The sequence below is a fragment of the Alligator sinensis genome, unplaced genomic scaffold (genome assembly GCF_000455745.1).
Source record: "Alligator sinensis unplaced genomic scaffold, ASM45574v1 scaffold938_1, whole genome shotgun sequence".
Classification (NCBI taxonomy): Eukaryota; Metazoa; Chordata; order Crocodylia; family Alligatoridae; genus Alligator; species Alligator sinensis.
The window spans coordinates 224,921-247,507 of NW_005842449.1; the positions used below are offsets into that span (position 1 = coordinate 224,921).

The 22,587-nt window shown below is 38.1% G+C and overlaps 1 protein-coding gene across 1 annotated transcript in view; it reads left to right on the forward strand.

Annotated features, from left to right (window-relative positions):
• The window catches only part of PHF14 (PHD finger protein 14), a 320,362-nt gene that overhangs the window by 214,157 nt on the left and 83,618 nt on the right, over positions 1-22,587 (forward strand). Inside the window, exon 17 of the mRNA XM_006030475.3 lies at positions 5,831-5,948. Coding sequence (XP_006030537.1) covers positions 5,831-5,948 — 118 coding nt within the window. The remainder of the gene's footprint in view (positions 1-5,830; positions 5,949-22,587) is intronic.

A 22,587-nucleotide genomic window follows, 5' to 3' on the forward strand; every position in this document is an offset into this window, starting at 1 on the left:
ACACACCAGGTTTGGTTATGCTTTCTAGCAAGTTCAGCCTTTTCACCTCTAGATCCTGGCTTCAACTTCAGTTTCAATTAAGAGAAAAAGAAATATGGCAGTTTAATTTTAATCACCTTTTGTACACTTCATAAATTTACCGTAGATGTTCATAGTTGTGTAGTACCGTTATATGGACATGATTTTGATTGATTTATGTCCTTGGCAGGATTGGCTGGACCCAGTACTTAGCTGCGGAGGTTTGCATGGTATTAAGAGCACCTTAATAAGAAGTGGGAGCTAGCTCTGGTCAGTAGTGCCAGGTTCTAGTTAGGAGAGCGTGGCAGTTATGTCCTCCTGATGTTGGATTAGCAGGCATGTTGCACCTCTAAATTTAGGGTTGCACATTTCTGATTCTGACTGCATGTGTCCCCAACTCAGGCTAGCGATCTGTTTGATAGTTTATTGTTTGTAAAATTCTGTATGGGATCACTTGGAACTTTGCCGAAGGAAGGACTATATGATAGAGTCCCCTAACTCGATGGATGATTTGTTTTGTCAGAAGACAAGGTAATACGCACCTTTATAGACTAAATAATATCGAGAGAGAGCGCGAGCGAGCACAAGCATTCGTAGACCCATGTTCACTTCATCAGATTTGTGTCAGCAAAGTGCTATGAATCCTCTTCCTATAAAATATATTTTCTTTCTGAGCTATTACAGTAAGCAGGGTGCCAGTATGTATATCTTTTTTAAATGAGCTGCAATTTTATATTTTTTTAACATAGTACCTTTTGGCATGGCATTGCGAACAATGTGCAGTGGTGTGTATATAAGTGAGAGAGATTTTTCCACAGTCTCTGAAGCATATTTGTGAAGTTGTATTTAAAGATTAGCTTATTAATGTTGTGTTTCAGGGACCTGTAGGTAATTACTTTTACAGCTATAGATGGGCACTGCTGTCTTATGAATGCAAAATAGGGTTGTTTTTTTCACCGTGCCTGAGTCAGCTCTTTGTGAATTTTCATGATATAAATGATGGTGACTTGGAAATATGTCTGTGATGGCCATGCTTTGCCTCCACTGTTTTTTTTTTATAAAGGCACAGGTCTTTTTCCCTAGTGCTCCCTATAAGACTTCTGCAGGCCAGCTGATAAGACTCCCTCCTGCACAGGTAGATGCAATGTAATGAAATTGGATGTGCGTATTGGGCTTTGTAAATAAAATGAGATTGACCCCCCCCCCCCCCCCCCCCAGCCATTATCTCATTTATCTGATTTACATTGTAAAATCAGGATCTACACTATTGATTAGAGCATAATTAGTTAATTATGATCAGGAAAATACAGAGTTATGTGAGGCCAGAACACAGCAGGCTGTACTGCTGAAAAAAATTCAAGGACATGAGCAGATGGAGATCACTTTATTAAAGAACAAAGCAGACATGTTTCAGGTATGGAAATAGCTAATCAACCTTTCTTGCTGTGAAGACATGCTTGACCTCCATTTTATGCTTACATCTGAACAATGTTTTCTTTCATCTGTTGTTAGCATTTTACTTGTTTAACTTATTAACCTAACTACTACAAATCTTGCCTGCCTTCCTCAGTTTATCCACCTTTTTCATATAAAAGCAAGAAATTGGGTTCCTACCTTCCTTTTTGGAACTGGGGACAGAGTACTTCCTAATCCGGTATATGATGTGACTTGAAATGTAAGAGTGGTTGCATCAACAGCATTCAACAGCAGATAGGAAAAGCCCTGTTCTCCCCACCACCACCTGGGGTGACAAGGAACAATGGTCATAAGCTGATGGAGAATAGGTTTAGGTTAGCGATCAGAAGGCAATATTTTTCAGTTAGGGCGGTCAAAATCTGGAACCAACTTCCCAGGGAAGTGGTCCTCGCCCCTACCTTGGGCAAATTCAAGAGGAGGTTGGATGATCACCTGTCTGGGGTCTTGTGAACCCAGCATTCATTCCTGCCTATGGCGGGGGGTCAGGCTAGATGATCTGTTCAGGTCCCTCCTGACCCTAGCTAGTATGAAACTCTCTCTTTGGTTTTAGGCTAGTCTCATTCTCCAATTTGTTCTCATCAAAGTTCAAAGGCATAAAGATGACAGTCTACTTAACTGCCCCAAAGGTAATCTATCTGGACATCTAAATGGCAAATAAATCTCCCACAAATAATGTCAGGTTCAAAATTATACTCATAAGCTATGAGTGCAGAAACAAAGCCTGGGTTTGAAAAACTGGCCCTTTATGTGTACCATAAAGGTTTGAGCCAAATTAGTAAGATTAAAAATAGATAGAATGGAGTAGTTTCTTCTGATTTACTCTTTCCTATGACACAATTGCTAATTTTTACTATCCAAAGTACTTTGTGGGAGAGAGGGGTGAATTTGGTAGCTCTAGGAATTGATGATGCAGCATGGCTGCTTTTATCTATCACTATTTCAAATACAGCTGGACCTCTTTAATATCCTATGAAAATTGCCAGCAAGGGATTGCAGAGAAAATAGTGGATTATAGAGCCACACATGGTCTTAACTATTAAAAATACACATTGTTAAACTTGTAGCATACTTGTAGAACAGCATCACAATTTGTGTTAGTCAGCATTTTTACCAACTTGACAGAAGACAAGAACTGACCTGTTCATTTGCCTCTAGAAAACCTCTTTGTAGATTGCAACTGAAGTGCATGATTCGGGGTGGGGAAGCCTGCCCTGTCAGTGTGCAGACTTTGTCTAATCTACAAATATAAATACTGTACAATGCTAGGACTTTCAATTTGGTACCTTTCACTGTCACCAGGTTAATTAAATTTTAATGATTTGAAGTAATTGTATGGCTTTGATTGTCCTGTTTTCTGGATCTCTCAGTACATCCTTACCACCTCTTGGCTGGGACTACAGAGCAGGAGAAGTGGTTCATCTTGCAGATCTTAATATGGACCTTGCTAGTTGCCATTGTAACCTAGCTGTCTGGCATAAGGCCACTGAAAATATTTCCTCTGAAGCTGCTGCAAGTGCTAGACCATAATTCATGAGAGGTGCAATCATTTTGTTTTCAGAGCTGAAATATATGTGAGCTACCCTTTTCTCCAAGAATTGTTCAGTCTTCTATATGTACTGCACAACAGTAATGCCAGAGAGTTGGTTCAGCATTAAATGATGGGTCCTGAATTTTGTTGTTAGACATTGTGCACCAGAAATGTGTTCTGTGTCATAGCAACTCACCATATTAACAGACACAGTTGTACAAGCCTACTATGGTAGAAGGCAATGGCCAAATCCCTCTGATTTTATAGGAATAATATATAAAATAGCTATTTTAATTGATTTTTAGATTACATAGTGCATTTGTCATGTTGCTGTACTTCCCCCTCTTCCCTTCTCCACCCCTGGATCACTCTAAATTCCTGTGTTAAAATCCCAGATGTAGGTTCTACTGTACAGAAATAATTTTATAAAAACAATAGAAAAGCAGTCTTTCATGATGGTATAGATCTGGGTTGTATAAAGACACAGCACTGGATACTTCTGACACATTTTATTTGTGTTTATGTGAATGTGGACTAATGATGCATGTACGTTCACCCGTTATATATATTTTGTTTTTTAAATAAAAGACAAAAAGCCTTAGTCTTTGGAAACTTCCATATACAAGTTTTTAATTTGGTCTATGAATGAGATCTTTGTGCTCAGACAAAACAAAATATATTTTTTAAAGTTAATTGAATACACAAACGAAACTTGACTTTAAGGTCCTACATCATGCATCTATACTCATATTGTGTTGGTCATTCAATTCCAGTTTACATATACTTCTCAAATAGATGTCTGAAATGTGGCTTCAGGTGAAATCAGAAAGTTGGGTATTCTAGAAACAAAGAAAGGAGATTTTAAAGTGTGGTTTTGAAAAGTAAAGATTTTATTTTCTTTAAGAGAATAATTTTGTTAATTATCTTTTTTTTCCAAGTGTTAAACTGGAGGTAAGTGCTTTGCTAACAGATTCCACTGTAGATTTTAGTGTAAAACTGAGTATAACTAGTATATATTAAAGTTGAATTGAAATGTAATGTTTGAGGATCTCTGAGCATTTAAAAAAAGAATGTGCTTTTGGAACATCTGAGCGTATGCTTTGCAGAATAAGTTTCAAGACATTGAATTCATGTTGGTTAGTAGTACTACAGCCCTTTTCAGATGCAGAATCCAAGGGAAAAGGCAGATAAATCACTTGCCTAAGGATGCAAAAGTTATTGATAGGAAAAGGGTGCAGGAATCCAGGCTCACATCTCCTGCCCTGTCTCTTTTTTGTAGTCCTTGCCTATGTAAGAACTTTTAATTCTTTGTATTTCTAGTTCTTCCTAGAATATTCACTTAGGAAATGAGAATAACATATAAAGACATCACTGACAAGTGTCTTGGAGGGTCAGAGATTTCATTCTTAACACATGGCTATTAAAAAGTGGAGTCAACTCCAGTATGTGCACCCTTAACAGAAACGGTAGAGAAATCTTTGTTTAGGTTACTAAGTACTGCCGCAGACTGGTTATTTGTTCATGTGAAGATTATAGTTTAAAGACAAAGAATGTGAATGTTTTTCTTCTTAATAATGATTGTAAATTCTTTTTGTGTAATCCTTTGTCCATTATGTGCTCTGTGTTCTGTTAATAATGCATTAAATATTTTTAACCTTGGTGTGATAAAGAATGCACTGTACCTTTATTTTAATGTGTGTATAAGGCGGCATTCTGCAAGTTGAAGTCTGCTACAATTTTAGACATTTTTAAAAATATTTACTTTGTAAGTTTTATTTTTGGATTGCTTGCCTTTTGAGTTCTTAATTCAAATATTTGAGACAACTAAATCAAATAGAGAGAATCTGACAAAATTAATTTTAAAAAGCATTCCCTTTTGTATAAGAAGACATAGGGCAAATGCAACTAAAGTGAAGACAACTGCTTCAATAAGATAAATGAATGTTCACAATCTGCTGTTAAATTCTTTTTTCCTGTTGAGCATATTGCCTACTGTAATTCTCTTTTCATGAAACACTGTAGTATATCTACTCAAATACTGTTTCAGTAGATGGAGAATGTCTGAGTAAAAAATAGCTGTGATAGATATTTCTGTCTGTTGTCCGAGCTACATGTAGTAAAAAATACTATCAAAAGGCTTGTTAGTAAGCCCAGAATTGTGGTTTTGTCAGTTATAATAAGGAAAAGATGACAACAACATATTTTTAAATAAACCTTTTCTAAGTAGAAAATCTAATCCTTAATGAATATTTGTGCAAACTTTTTTATTTCTGCTAATTCATAAAATTGTGAACTGTGTATTATTTGGCTTACTAAATGTATGAGGGGACATTATGAAGGTTTGGCCAAGAGATGTGTAATGTAAAGTGCTGTAACTTGGAAAGCAAACTCTGTAAATTGTTGTTGCTTATGCCATGGATTCTATAAAACAACAATGTAGCTGAAAGAAAAATCCTGAAAAATTTGCATATTGTCCTGCAATATTTTTCGTTGATCATATGTTGTAGCATTTGTTTGCAAAACTATTAAAAGACATATTTTCAACATCAAATGGGAGTTTGATAAATATGCAGAATATGTGCAGCTGTCTCCATGTTTTCTGCATCAGAATATTCCAAATTAAATAGAAAAATGTTTGAAATGTGTGACTTGTAAATGTAAATGGCCCTTCCTGAAAATGTTTTAAACCAAACCAATGACCTTGAGATTTCAGGGTTCCATGTGTGAACAGCAGTTTACCCTAAGGTGCTTGTAGAGAGGCTTGATCGAATTGGTGTAGAAATGCAATATATGTTTTTCCACTTGCAGGTGTGATGAATGCAGGCTCTGCTACCATTTTGGTTGTCTGGACCCTCCTTTGAAAAAGTCTCCCAAACAGACTGGCTATGGATGGATTTGTCAAGAGTGTGATTCTACATCCTCCAAAGTAAGTTAATTCAGCCTGTGAAAACTCAGAGGAGGTACTCTGTTTTTGAGCAGCCTTTTCACATACACACACACCATCACACATCTCTTCATCTTGCACTTGTGTTTGAATGCTATACATAAACCTGTGCTAAAAATCTTTGAATATATGACAGTAAAGATCTCACTGTAAGGTTTTTATATTTGTGTTAAGTGAAAGAAAGAAAAATACAAAATGGATTTGTATTAATTGACTAATGGTGGTTTATTTCTCACCATATTTTTATAATGAGATCAGAATTATGGTGGTTGCCTTCAAAATAAAATTAGTAAAATGCCATTTCATATACTGCTCATTAAAAATATGGGAAAATGTTGTAAGTTTTTAATAATGCAGAAACCTTTAAAGATATGAATAGTAGATATTAAATATTTGATATAAACATATTTATGAGAGTGTTGTGGAAAGAAACCTCTGGTTTCCCTTCAACATACATCATTTGCAAGGGACATTATTAAGTTACGATACTGTATATTTATAGGACAAAATCATAACTTTTTTACTTAATTCTTATTATTCAAACTTTCTTGTAATAATGCTTACAGTATTTGTCCACTTCTGCCACATTAGGCCACAAAGGATAGATGTTTTGTTTTTACATTTTCCTTCATTTTCCCTGCTTTACTGTTGCCATGGCTGCCAGTAACCTCTGCATCCTTTAAAAAGATGCTACCAAATTGATTTCTCTAATTGGTTAATTAAAAGAAATAAGTTTCTGATAGAGTACAATTAAAATAATAGAGCTTTTAAAACTTATCTAAAATTTATAGGATTGTCTTTTATCCTGATGAGGCAGGATGTTTTCAGAAAGGGAAAAATTCAAAAGCTGATTATACAGGGAAATGACTGCGAAAAAGTGTTGTCATAGAGACAAAGTTAAACAAAAAAATTGAGCATAATTTTCAAGTTAACTTCTTTAGATTCTAATATTCTTTGTGAATGTTTTTTTGTAAGCATAGTTGATATAAATTTTTGAGGCTTTGAGAAATGTTTTTTTTTTTTCTTTGGATTACTGGTGTTCCTTTACAGCAAGTAAAATAAGGCATTCTGCTTCACCAGGGGGTTAATCAAATCATTCTTTCGTAAGATACAAAGATAGACATTGGAAATTAGCTGTCTACTATGGTTTGGACATCAAGCAATCTTTCTTGAATACCACTTAAATACAATGGTCACTCCTAGAGTGAATTAAAATTGATATCGAATTCCTGTCACCCTCTTAGACCAAAGGGTTTCTTTATAACATTAGTTAAAATGTTCTGTGTCCTATTTTTTTCAGCCTATTTCTACAAAGGAACTGTTATTGCAAAATGTTTATTTGGAGTAGTTTGCCCAACTATGTATTCAGATAAAATGTTGTGTTTTTCAAATAATTAACTGGGAATTGATTCAACTTTTATTGCATTTCCTGTAGTGGATCTATTCATTTTAAGATTTCCTTTGTAAAATGCCTGGGTTTTGGTGAGGGGCATGGAAATACATGTAACAGGTACAATGGCTATGTCTTGTCTCTGTTAGGAAAGGGGTCATATTTGAAAACAATGCCTATTGACAGAATAATTTTCATTTTTAATCCATAAGGGCCCATATTTAAAATGAAAGTTTAACAGCAAAAATCTTTGGTTTATTGTACTATTTTAAACAAAGTTTTAATTTTTATTTGAATAACAAAGTAATGAATATCATGGGTACTGAAAAGTTGTCTTATGGGGACTCCTTGTGGTTTTGTTTAGTTATTTTTTTTTTCTGGCAGAGCAATGCTGGGTAACTACTATTTGAAAACCATGTTGCTATCCATATTTAGAAAAGTCTTTATTAAATACACCACTTTTTTCTTTACTGAATACATCATTGCATTGTAAAAATGTAGCAGCATCATGTTAATTGAATGAAACTTTTCTTATGGACTTTCTGTTATGTAAAGAAAATTTTTTTAAAGTATAGTTTTTTTTTATTATTTTTATTTCTCAGTGTCAATCTAGTGTGTGGCTCGATAGTATATATTGTATATCCAGTGCCCTGCATGTATTCTCATTGGCAAGAAGATTTCAGAAAGTCTTTTTGGTCTCCTCCCTCCCCTGAACTAGAGGGGTGGTTCCTTGAATTTGAATATAAATCCATTAAAAAGGAACCATGTGAGGAAACTTGCATTGTTTGCTGCACTCTATCTGACCTATGGATGAATAGCAGACTTGGGCTAGCAGTATTTTCCATCTCTCACTCAGCCACTAAATCCAATTTTTGGTATGTCACAGCAAAGTTTCCTGTAAGGATTATGGCAGTGAAATAGGATTGTATTTTCAGCTTGTGCCAAGAAGACTACTATGTAGCATCCTTCCCTTCAGTGGAGAAATCAAACTTTATAAAATAATATTTCTAATTGAAAATTAATAAAGAAAACTTATTTTATTCCTTTTGCTGTTCATCTTTTTTTATCCAATTTAAATCATTACCATAGTATGAATGTTAATATGAACCAGCTTTCCGTATGTGTATTTTGCATAGCTATTTTAGCCCTAGAAAAAACTGACAATTTATGTTGGGATCCTTTATGGTATGCAAGCCAATAGGTATTGTCCTAATAAAAGTGATTACATTCTCTGCTTTTCTAATTATAGTTTTCAAACTTAGAAGCCCAGTAATGCTTACATAGTTTGCATACTTGTTTTCCTAACATGTAAAATGATTTTTCAGATCTTACTTAAATGATTGCAAGGAAGTGTAGTGGTAGTAAACATATGGTTTAAATTGTTATCTATCACAAGCACTGTGCAGGCTACTTCCATTTTGCTCATAATATGTCACAGGACTCTGCAGCAATCTTGTCAGTTATTTCCCCACCACTGTAACATATTCCCATATTACCCTGTCTGTCAAATAATAGACAGACAGTGACTTTGCTGCAGGGCATGAGGGCAACATCTTCGCTGTCGGTAATACTGCCTGTCACTTTTATGGAATGGGTGATGCTCGCTACTAAGGTCTGACAAGCTTTCTCATCTCAAAAACATTGTAGTTTTTGTTACATCACATGAAACCTGAAATAAACCTATAAGCTAGCCATTTTCAATAAGATTACCTACCTCCCTTGAATTTAGATTCCTCTGCACTTTCAATAATGACAAATATTTGTTCAAAATCATGTATTTTCCAATATTTTAGAATCATAATAGTATAATATATTTGCATTCAACAGCAATTTATGTCTGATTTATATATTAGTTTATTAAGGTACAAGGTCTCTTTGTAAAGAGAAGATGGGGGATAGTGAGATACACTTAATATATTCCCTTTCCTTTCTCCTTCTTATTTTTTTTCCTAAATAAAAAAAAAAGTACTTTTTAAGTGCCTCCTCCCAATTTAAGTTTTTGTGAAGATCCAGGGCAGCAAAAGGTTTAAACATACATCATGTTAGTTACGACGACTGTGCTACTTACTTTTCCATCCTTTCATCCTTGTTTAAGATCTATTTTGTGAAAAGCAGCAGTGTACATGACAGGTCATTATCTGACTTGCAAGATGAGCTGCCTTTGCCTAGAGACCTCTATTTAGTTCACTTTTATTTCATCTTTCTACAGTACTGCACTTTTTTAGTGGAAATAAATTGTGAATGCATATACATAGAACTCTCATCTAAATCCCTTATAGAATATTTTTTGAGCTACAAATCCACGATACACGAGCCATGGCAAATGGTAGTTTTTGCTCATCTTTTATGCTGGAAAGCAATCTTGGATGATTTTGCCTATGTTCCAATACTGAGTTGGGCATTTCCTCCAATGAGTAACTTGCTTCAACACAATGAACTAGCAAGTTTAAATGGACGTTATGATATTGGAAATAGACTGACTAATCTTTTATGCATTATGAATTAATATATTAAATTGAAAGTCATTTTATTGCAAATCCCTAATTTTATCATAAAAAACTCTTTTTAAGAATTCATATATTTATATGGGATTTTCTTATAATTAAAATGGAGAGAGAAATGAAAAAACTTAAAATATGTAAAATGCAGAAAAAGGGAAACTAACTTCATGTCAGCTATTTTTATAAATTATACAAAATTACTTGGGTAGGGTCTGTTACATAATACACAAACAAGACTGCAAGGCTTTCTATAGGTGTTGGTAGAACTGCACATAGTTTAAAGATGACACTTTCTTTCATAAGACTCATTTGCTTATAGCTCTACAAAGCTTTCAACATTTGGGTGTAATTTTTTCTACTGGCTGTCTAACTCAAGGTGAGCTTTTTTTGGAAAATTTCAGCCAGAATGTTTGTGCTTGCAAGAACATTTATTTTGCCCATATTAAAAAATATTTTGGCAAGCACTTTGAAAAGTTCTAGTGCTGCCATGCTTTGGAGCACATATTTGATATTTGGCTGATTTATCTTTTGTTGCTCCTGTGAAACCCCCTCATAATTTTACCAAGGTGTAAGCCTTTGAAAAATCAGAATTCACACCTGCTCAATCAAGACATCTGTGCAACTAAAATTGATTCGAGTTGAGTAGGACTTGTATTGTAATTGCAGAACTTTGTAGTTCTAGACGATTCTGCATCCATCCCTAAGAAACATGTAAGCCAGAGCCTGGAATCTGCAGGCGTGTTATGGGAACCAATGTGGCTTGAAAAAGGAGGCAGGAAGTCAAATCAAACATTGATCCAGGTGTTGAGAGTACTGGGACTGAAGGTGAAGTTACTTGTTACTCTTAGACCATATGAATGGCACTTTAAAATAAGAGTGTCCACACATTAAAGCTCATTAACCTGCACCCAGTACACTCTTAATATCTCAAATTATGCCACTTCGGGCAACGGTTTACTCTGGGCCATGGTACCTAGCTTCTGCTAAGGTAACTTTAGTCTGCTCCACAGAGATAAAATGAGCAGTTTGCAATCCTACAGCATCCCAGGAGGCCTGGTTTTCCCTCCTCTCTTTCCCCCAGGGCAAGGATAGAGCTCAGAGGTCCTGGATTCTAGCCACACCGCTGCTCACCAGCCTTCTAATGGCAAGTTCAGACTGTGCAGGCAAGGAACAGTTTTAACCCGTAACATGCAACTGCTCACAGCACATTCCACTTTTAACACTGTTTAACATTCCACAGATTTAGTGTAGTTTAAGTGTAATGTGTCACTTCACTCTGAGACTGTTGTGTAAAGAGACTGGCTCAAGGGACTGATGTGGGGTTATGAGAATCCCAGGTAGGGTGTCTGGGTCTGGGAGCTAGAAAGATTGGGGGGCATAGGCATAAGGATTGACTGAAGAACAAAGGAACAGTAGGATAAATCAGATGGGCCTGAGGAAAAAGCTAAGACTGCCTGAGAAGACAACTGAGGTTGGGATGAATGGCCAGAGCTGTAGATGCTGGGACTGGGACAAGGAGTCAGGCATGAGTCAGAGACAAGGATGGCAGAGGAACAGGTTGATGGGAGGAAAAAAGGGACAGGAGGGTCCAAGCTAGGAGGAAATGACCAGAAAATCTGTCCATTAAACTCTGGTTCCCTTCAGAGGCTGAAAGATTCACTGATTTCACCATTCCTCTAGTGTCTGCAAACATTTGTGATTGGGGAAATTACATCTCATCTCCTAATGCTGATCCCCATGGGGAAACCAGTCCAGTACTTTTAGCTCAAATGGCAAAAGTCCTTGAGGTGGATCTAAAAGTTGTAGCCCAGTTTGTGCCAATGGGCATGTCTACATGAATTGTTTACTGTGGGGATGACTAATTAGCTGTGCAATAAAACATCAGTGTCTGCATGTGCAGTGCTATTAGGCCCGTGTAAACTAATTAACTCTGCAGTGGGATAGTACTACCCAATACAAGTACTGTCCTACAGTGGAGTTATTTACTCCACCACAGTGCACAGTGTAGATGCTGACCATGTCTGGATGGAGCATGAGGGTGCTACAGTCCAGAGCTAGCCAGCAGGAAGCCCCACAGAGTAGCACCCTTGTGCCCAGCCCAGCCCCTCTGCAGTACTTTGAGCCAAGTCAAAATTAAATTAAACATAAACCAGTATAAGCAATGGGAAACTGGTCAAATCTGTTATACAACAGAAGCTGTGCACATAATCCAACTGCACATAAACCACTTTCAAAACTGCCAATACTGGTTTAAGATAAATCTGGATGGATGTAATGTCAGACTTAAGTGAATGAGGATAAATTGGTTTATTGAACTTCTGTCCCAAATCCCTTCTAGATTCAAGTTAACTCTCAGTGCCCCAGCATCTCAGGGTGCTTTGTACCTCCCCTGCAGCCCCCTCTCTCCCCCTCCCCGGCTCACAGGGGGTGGGGGGCTAGTGTTGGCCCAAGCTGTCTGTTCCAGCCAAGCAGGGAAGCATACTGTAGTGCCCCCTGGTTTCTGGCATGGGCCATTACAGGCACATGACTGCATTTCCAGAATCAAAAGTGAATGTCTGTTCACTTGCTTATCGGTTCAATCTACACAGTTTAGACTAGCATGTGAAGATTAAATCAATTCAGCCTCAGGCTTTTTTACTGTCTGTACTTAAGCTTTAGGAACATAAATCATTATTTAACAGTGCTTACACTTCTGGTACATAGCATCAATTAAGGCAGTGTTATCTTAAATCATATTTGAAATGTACCTTTTATAAAATAAGCAAAAGAAACATTATTGTTAAAATACCTCAACCTTCACTTTTACCCATACCAGTTTTGTGTTCTTTCAAAAGACGCTGATTTACTGGTGAAAAGAACCTGTATTACAAGGAGTGTCCACAACAACCTGAAATGTAGTTTAATAGTTTTTTTTATAATTTTGCAAATTAAAATATATACAGCATATCCTAAATAGCCTTGGGAACTCTGAATTTGGAGTATAATGACAAAGGTGAGTACAGTATTTTTAAAGAAGCTATGGCTTTAGGCATTGTAGTCTTGCATCACAGAGAACGTTACATTAGAAAGTCTTCTTTTAAGGACACAGAGTACAAGCCAATAACTGGCCACAATGGAAAACAATATGCTTGCTCAAAGATGAGAAAAGAAGAGTGCAGATACCTTTGCTTGCTAATATAGGCAGAAAATACTATGATGGACAAGAGTGCCTTTTTTAGCGCTTTTCAGGCCCACGGTACTAGTATTTCAAAATGCTTTACAAAATAATGAGTTTGATAGTGTAATGCAGAGACTCTTTGCAAAAGAAAGATCCATTCTGTGCTCGGTAACAGTTTGTCACAATCTTGGATATTATAACCTATTTTATTAAATGGTGACAAGGGACAAGAAGCAAACCCCTCAAGAGAAAATCCTATATTTAAGCATGTTAAGAAGATTAGGAAAAGTAGTGAAAGCACTATACAAAGTAGATTGGAAGTGTTTATTGGAGTTGGATACCTCTGTATTAGGAAATGGAAAATGATTATACAGGCAATAGTGATTAAACTTAGGTAACTTCAGAGCCAAATCTTTCTTCCTAGATTATTTAGGTTTTCCAAAATGCCCTTCCCCAAATGAGAAATTCAGAGTGAGTGTATACAAAATTCTGTTAGATCTCTAGGGCACAAGAATGGCCTTCTTAAATAAGAGAAAATACTCAAAGTTTGTAAGGCAGCGTATAAGGGTAAAGTGTACTTCTGTATGAAAGCTTAGCACAGATCATATAAACCACTTGCACTCTACTTGGAGGACTTCAGTAGACTTCTGGTGATCCTTTGATTGGGGATTAATTTCACTATCAGGTTGCATCAGGAGAGAATTTTATGCAGTCACTTGACTGAATAATCAAAATTCTCTCTTCATTTAGTATTGAGAAAAGTTAAACTGACACACTTTTTTCTGGCGAAGAGTAGACCTAGCTATGCATCGTTAATGAATACTTTGTCCACAAAAGGAGTTTTAAATAGTACCAGTCTCAAAATTAACTTAATTCTGGAATTAATTTATGAATAGAAGATAAGCACACCATAAGATTGATTGATATTAAATGCCAAAAATTGGTCACGGTAGTCAGGTATACTTATAGCATCTAACTAGAGAATTTCTATAGCGGAGGAAGGAAGTTCTGATTTCACTTAAAAATAGTTTGAACTCTGAAAAATAGAAGCAACAATTTTATTTAGAATATCTTGGTTCCTTACCAAAATCAAATCCTGTTTGTTGCATCCATTCTAAATAAGCCATAGTTAAAATATAAAATAATACAAGTTTCCTTCAATTTATGGTGTACATGCATTCCTGGCGAATGACGCATAAATTGAATTTGCATAAAGCAAACCCATTTATAATGTAACAAATAGGGATAGGTTCCCATGGTGGTGAGGGAGTGAGGCTGGGACTAGGGAAGGGGCGGGGGGAGGGGTGCCGCTCCCAGAGCTACACAAGGCAGCAAAGCAGAAGAGAGCCCCCCCCCCCACCCCTGGCTGCGGCGGCCCCGGGAACAGCCAGCACCAGCGGCCTACAGCAGCTGGGCTGTACCGTGCTCTGCCTGTCCCCACTCGCCTCTGCTCCTGGGCTGTGCCATGCCCTGGTGCAGGCAGCTGGCGTTGGCTGCTCCCAGGGCCGCTGCAGCATGGGCTGGGGTGAGTGCGGACAAGCGGAGCCCTTTTCCCTCCCCCAACAGACGTACCTGCTGGGGGGGGCATCTATATTGATCGCATAAGAGCAAATTTACTTTGCATATAATGAATTATGGGTCTAAGCATGCGCATCACATAACAGTGAATTCACATATAAACCCGCATAAATCAAGGGAAACCTGTATATGAATATATCTTAGTTCATGTAGTAGTACCATTCAGTAAGAGCAGCTAAATTGACTCAAATAGAAGACAGTCTTAATTAAAAGATGACCCCCGCCCCCCCCAAATTCTATATGTGGAAAATTTATAAATTTGTTATAGTTTTACAAGTACAGAATCTAATAATTGGAGGTTTGCATTGAATTTGTCCCCCTTCCACTGCTACAGCAGGGAAAATACATTTGGGACATCAGGTAGCCCCTTTGCTCTCTGCTTCCCCCCAGTTTTTTCTCCTGACGTCCCCCTCCCCTTTTTACTGTCAGACCCTGCTTCCCCTAGCACATGGAAATAATAAACAAATTTGAAAACAGTAACCTTGAAATGAAACATGGCTGTAGCATTTTTCATATAGTACCCATATACTTAGCTTAGAGTTGATACATGTTACCTTTTTTTAAAATTGCTAAAAGTTTTAGCAGAGTTACTCCATAAACACACTTTCAAACATCACTTTGGCACATACTTACTTAGAGTACAAACTATGCATGGTAATAGTACAAAACCAAAGGCTCATGATTATACCGCATAGTTCACTGGGCTGGGCCCTACCGGAGTCAACAGGATTTCAAGTCATAGTGACCCCACAGCTCACCACTGCGCAGTATATGTATACTCCAGAAACCTCCCCCCTCCCCAAAGGATCCATGTGCTAATTAGCCCCCATTCATGACCAGAACCTGGTGTTCTTGTCATGAGTCCTAGAATGCTCCAAAAATGTATGTGAAAATAAGGCACAGGGCAACCTCATCCGGCTTCAACTCATGGAGAGCAGGGCCATGCTAATTATATATGAGAGTCTGAGAGAGGAGATGACAGAGGGATTCTGGGTGAATGGTTTGGGATCCTGTTTGGTGAAGTTTGCCAGACATTTAAGACTGGTGAAGAAACAGAAATCATTGTAAATGGAAAGAAAGGCACAGCTTGGGTATGGGAGTGAAGATGAAGTCAAAATGTATTCAATGTAGTGGCTTACTATGGCTTGAAAATGTCAGTGATGAGGGGGACTACGCTTAATGGGCACTACCATCAATCCTATTCAGATGGAATGCCCTAACCTATCTTAGTGGTAGGTTTCCATCAGCAATGTAGGCCATGCTCAGTACTGGCTGTATTAAATCAACTTCATAGTTTCTGTTGCTGAGGAAATGCTGCTTTTGGCATAGATCGTGTATTTAGTGAGATTTTTCTTGTATGCGATTACAAGATGTGGGACTTTTTTCCCATGACAAATGGGGGGGAAACCCTCATCTTGTATTCGAGTAAATACGATCTGTCAGAGAAGTAAGGATAGGCACTGGAAGTAGTTTATAACATCATCTTTCCAGAACCTTGTTTGGATTGACCTTTTTATGATTGGATATAAAGGGGAGAGGAGATCTGATAGCATCTGAGCATGTGGAAGTCTAAATGCATTGAAATAGAGGAGATCTCATTTTCCAGTTTGATATTTGTACAGGTGTGCAAATATCAGGGAGAGATTTTTGACTTCAGGATGTGATAACCTGGAGAACACATTCTCTCTCTCTCTCTCTCTCTCTCTCAACACTCCTGCCAAGGGACATGCCCATCTGAGCACCAGTTAATAGTGCCACGTAACTGATATGCATAGTTCTTGCCTTGACTAAAATATTTGTCAACAACAGCAGGTACTATGAATCCATGCTTGTGAACGCGCAGAAAAAGTGTCTTAGTGTAACTTGTTTATTTTACACACACATTTGTTGAATAGATATGGCCACAAGCAACATACAGGCAACCCTTGCTTTCAGGTTTCCAAGATAAACTGTAAAGTCTGTTTCTCAGGGTGCAGTTTTCTCTTCCGTAACTGATTTTGGAGAGATGAAGACAAAAAGAACTATTATGTTCAGGTCAGCTGAGAGCAGCCGCCTGCAAGTACCATCAATGGTTCAATTTTGATCAGCAAAAACATGAGGGAGGTCATTCTCAGTAGTTGCCCCTCAGCTCTGGAACTCCCTCCCTCTTGAGGCCTGCCACAGCACAAGCCTGAACATCTTTTAGAAGCACTGTAAAACCTTCCTATTTGGGCAGCTGCTTAGCCAACAAAGGTAGGCCAGAGATATTGCATAGTGGGTTCTGTTCCGTTGTAAACTGCTCTGATCCTCTTTTGGGAAGGACAACATATGAATCAAATAAATAAATAAATAATGTTGCTTGCCATAGCTTCCTCCCACTGCAAGCAGAAATCGAACAGCATGACATATTTTTTCCATGATGAAAACCTTTTCACGCACTAAGAAGAAAACTTGTAAGACTGCCATTTCATGACTTCTTCCATAATGATGTGTTTAAAAAGAGAGAGAAAGTTTGATACATCTCTGAAAGCGGTTGTGACCCATCCTAGTGCTATCAAAGAACTGTACTAAAATGGAACAAATGGCTATGAAGAGTCTGTCATAAATCAAATTCCTGCTGAGGTGTTCCTGCTTTTTATGGATTATGGAGTGTCCTGCTTTAATGAGCTGCTTTATTTCTAAGGCCTCAACCTTTTTTTCTTTTGTTGCAAGTTGACTGACTATAATTATATTTCTGAGAATAAACTTTAGGGTGGCTGAGTTTGGGAAGGATTTGGTCAATGATGTTTTGAATGAAGAGGAGAATTATTTTTGTACCTAATTTCTAAAAAACCTTTTCATTATTGTTCAGAATATCTAAGGTTACCTGGATGATGATGTAACTCTTAAAAACTCTTAGTAGTGCTTATGCATCTTTTTCTGTCCTAACGTAACCAGGTACATTTTCGTGTGTGTGTGTGTAAATGGATCTGGTTACATATAAATATATATAACATATTTCTATCTATGATTTTAAAATTCTAATTGGCTGTCAATGTTAATAAAGTTTTGTGGTGGACACTACAGGAAAGACAACAAGACACTAGTAAAGTAGTTTAATTTGGTTGTGACTTGTAGGTTACACATCTAGGACATACCTAGCAATAGCTTGTCCAGTGCTTCTTCCTTCCTTCCATCCTTTGTTATCTGTTCTGCATAGGGAGTGCTACTGTCAGCCCTGCATGCCTCAGTTTCACCAGTTGGAAAATTGTCATTAGTTCCCCCTCTTAATCCTGCATCTTTAACTTGGTCCCAGTACTGTTGATGGCTCTCCATTCCCCTTTCCATAAAACAAGAGGTGAAGGGACAAGATGAAGTTAAATTTTCCCTGACACTACAAGCTCCAACTCCATTCACTCTTTTCTTTAGGAGATGCCTCCTACTAATCCACTTAATATCCCATTTTATCTGAGAACTAGTTGCCCAGTGTTCATCTGTAAGGTATTGAACAGTTTTGCCAAGTTGTGACTAAGTGGATTTTACAGCCTAACGTACCCACCAGGTATACTGAGAAGTCAATCTGACGGTTAAAGAAAATTCCTTCCCAGCTTCCAAAAAGGCAACTATTGTCACACCCAGAATAAAAGGGTTTTATTAATTCCTAAGGAGGGAATTAAAAAAGGAGAAATTTTACTACTTAGTGCCAAATGGTGTCCCAAGATAGGAAAGGATTTATAAGCCCCTCCCTCCCTACTCATTCATACCCATCTTCCCCCTTCCCCCAACTTATTCTTAAGTATGAGTGAGCCAGTAGGCTTTTGCCCTGCAATTTGGAGGCAGACCCCACCTGAGAAAGCTGAGTGCCCACAATATGGGGAAGAGAGACCTAGGATTTTCTTTCCATTGCTTCTGTGCTAACCTCACCTCTGGGGTTGCATAGGGGAGCTTGGCGTCAGTAAATTCCACGTATTAACAATGAATTTTGTAGAAATGTTGTAGGACATTTGGGAGAAGGGATCTTAAAATGGGTGCTCTCAGATATGCAGCCATATGCTTATTTTTAAATTACAATTAAATCTTTACCTATTTGCATTTTCCTGTTCTCAAAATATAACTTCAGAAGTAGTCTCTCAAAGCAGTCTCTCTCAAAACATATATGAAATATGCTTCATCATCTAATTGCCTTCCAGCATGTGGAGTTCCTTAAAAATAAAGAATGCCTTTAAATCCGTGTACTAATAATTAAGGACGTCATGCTGACAATGGAGTGATAAACAAATTTACCAATAAATTGTAATTGACTGTTACCACTTTCTATTAGCAGCCCTGATTGCAAAGTTTGATTGTTATTTACTTAATTACTAGAACACATATTGACTTTTGATACACAAATGGAATGACACTACTGAGTTTATATACAGCGTATAAATAAGTTGTAGGCCTTTTACTTTTTGAGCCTTGATTAACTTTTTAGTTTAGAATGCATAAGCTGGCAGGATGGCAGTATTGAAAAACATAAAGCATGCATGCCGTTTCCTTATTGAATATTAGGCCTGTACAAAGTAGCTAGTATTCGCTTCAGATTCAGCCAATTTGGGGACAGTGATTCGATTTGGCGATTCGAATCACTGTCCTGATTTGATTTGGCCGAATCTGATTTAGAGATTCAACAGCAGCTGAATTTCCAAATCAACAAGGCCAGGCCCATCCCCCGCTCCTCTCCCAGCCCAGCAATGGCCATCCCGCCTGCCCCAGCTCCCAGCAGTTGAGGGGAGAAAAGCTCTGTCTCAGCAGGTGCTGCCAGGCAGGGGGCAGTCGCCACTGTCCCACACTGTATGGGGGGGGCTGTGCACAAGCCCCAAAAACCCCCCACTCCCCCAGCCCTTTCATGGGTGCCCCGCAAGGGCCAGCTCCGTTCCTTTAAGAAAAAAAAAACCCTGAAGAAACCCCAGGACTCACCACTCCTTCTGGCGGGGGCAATCCCTGCTGCTCCACGCCACGTGGGGGGCTCTGCAGGAGCCCCCGAAGCCCCAAGGCTGCACCAGGAGTGGTGAGTCCTGGGGCTTTTGTTGGCTCTTTTTCTTAAAGGGCCAGAGCCCCAGCAGGCAGGGCAGCTGCGGGAGGCCGGGGGAGTGGTGGGGGGTTGCGGAGGCTCGTGCAGAACCCCCCCATGTAGAGTGGGGCAGTGGGGATCATCCCTCTGCCCGGCAGCACCCAGTGAGCACTGGGGCTTTGCTGGGGGAGCAGGCAGGAGTCAGGGAGGCTGGCAAGGGTCCCCCCCATGGTCACTGCCCCCCTTCCCCTCCCCTAGTACTTTCCAGCTCAGAGTAGCTGCAGCTCCCTGCTGCTGCCACCAGGGACTGCCCGAATCATCAAAGCTCTCTGAATCTTTGCCAAAGATTTGGAGAGCTTTGAATCAATTTGGACCTTTAAATTGGTCCCCTGATTCAATTTGGAGATTTGGCCACCAATTTGGGCCAACTTTCCTCCGAATCGAATCACCACCCAAAGCTTTGCACAGCCCTATTGAACATCTATGCAGAGTTGAATACTGAACAGACAGCCAAAGAGATCTGTACTTTTGCTATCCTATAAACCAAACAAATGAGGGAACCTGACAAATGCAAAGTAGTAAAAGTGTCTATTATTAAAAACTGATTTCCTTTCAACTCTGTTGTTTGCTTGCAGATTGATTTATATCAATGTAGAGAAATGGATAATAGAAGTGGAATTTTAGATCTGAGTTTAAGGCTGTCCCCCCTGTGGGGAATTATTACTCTGAAAACTTTAATTTATCACAAGCATATCTAGTCCGAACTAGCGAAAAATAATTAATCCTTGCACTGCCACTCTGTATCAGGTCTATATGCCTTGTCACAGTGGCCTCCTAAGCCATTCATGTTTACTCAAAGTTGATTTTGTTGTAGAGACTTTCAAAGAACCACAACCAAACAATTCTTTAAGTGATCTGCCACTCACCAATATGAATTATTAATGCTGTCCATTAAAAACTAATCTTACTGTACCAGGGTGAAGGGAGAAAAGCAGAGAAGAACCAAAATCGCCAGTTTATAAAGCACTAAGCAAGTCCTGATTTAGCTGAGTCAAGTTTTGCTTTTCACCGTAACATTAGATAGTGGTAGTGAAGTATGAGAGAAGCTCTCTTTGAGAATGGAGGCGAAAGCCAGCCACATTTAATCTTGTTTTGCAAGAGACAGCTGGGGACTGCTGATTTGTGCTGTGTCAGCCACTGTGTGTGTGTAAAGGGAGAAAGTGTCTCATCACTTGAATTTTAGCATTCTTTAGCAGAAAAGTTCTTTTTTTTAAATTGGCTCAGCAAATGGGTTGTGTGTGACTGTAACCATAAGTGCATTATAATTAGCTCTACCAGGAGAGTACACAAATATTATGTGCAATTTTAAGGTGGCTTTTAAAAAAACCTTCACTAAACCTTAAAGTGCATTGCATTGTTAAATTATGGCAGCAATTAAGTTTATCTCAACTTTTCACTAAATGTATCTTTGGTAAAGGTTGAAAATAATTATCTGGTTCAGTGGTTTGAAAACTCCTTTGCGTATGTTTGGAGAGTTTTAAGTATTTTTCAGTTACTTGACAAAGTTCAAATCACCAAGCAGTACTAGTGAACTTAATTCCCAAGGATGTTTTTGGAGACTTTAGTGATCTAAAATTGTTTTCTAGCTATTGACATCCTAAAAATTAAACAACAGTCAGTAATTTTCAAATGTGGCACAAGTAACAAAAGAAAGAAAGTACCAAAATAAAAATGTAGAGGGAAGGAGGCCTCCTATCAAACATAATATAAAATATGAACATTTCTTTAAGGTGTATTTAATGATTTCAGTGTTTATGCTAACACATTAACAAAAAATGTCATTTTCCCCATTTCTAGCAAGATTTCTATATCAAGCCCTTATTGAACCAACGATTTATTATAGTATTCAGTGCAGGGTTGTGTAGCATTTTGGTAACACATGTTTCTTAGAATGACGTTCATTTAAATTATTAGGAAAATGTTACATTAAGTAAGCACATGACTTAACCTGAATGCTCTAGCCCAGCAGCTATACTGGGTATCCTGATGAGTAGTTTGGAATGAAAAAATCCCAAGTTGTAAAACACTTGCAGAAGAAATGCCTTTTTTATTAAAATATAACTTTAAATATTTTTTAAAGATTATTGGCAACAAACTTTACATGTGATATATGAAAAATGTGTGAATGTTTTGTGTGTTCCATTATACAGGAGTCCAAGATCCCATTTCTCATGATCTCTGTGTTCTATCTGCACATAATCTGTGCATCTCACTGTTTTGTCCACTTGCTTGTGCTGTAACCTTGTTGTGTGTACATAGTGAGTGGATTGCATTGAATCCTCCAGTATGTTTCAGGAAATTGTGGCAGCTGAGAAGATTTACATTAATAGACACACACTTTTGGAAAATAATTACCTTTATGATTCTTTTCGTGCTGTCTCTAATGGAGAATATCTGGGCAGATTTGATATAATTTATTTAGGCATATATGCACCAAAGAAATGCTGGTACTAATCATTATTTTGGAAAACATGAACCTTGCTTGTCTTCCAGTCATGATGACTAAGTAGGTTTTAATTTTCTGTAACTGTGCATGGTGTGGTATCTTTATTATGCAGTATATCAAACAGCATTTGGAACCACTCATGCCCCCAAATGAAGACACAGCAATTCTGGTTTACAGTGGAAGAGGTGACTGTGGGAGGAAGGTGTGCCGGAGTGTTGTGCAGGCCCCATGCCAAGCGTAAATTGGAGGCAGGCTTAGAGGTTATGTAACAAGGATCATGATTATGGCAATCTCAAAGCTGCCCCAAACCACTGCAGAGACAGGGGAGAGGTCCTGTGACTTGGAGTTACTATCGTGGAGGAGCTGCAAAGTTGCCCATGCCCTTCTAGTGAGGGCAGATCATGTTTTCATTTCCAAACACAGTAGTTTTCCTACACAGAGCTTATTTTCTAGCTTGGTTTATGTGCTTAGAGTAGGG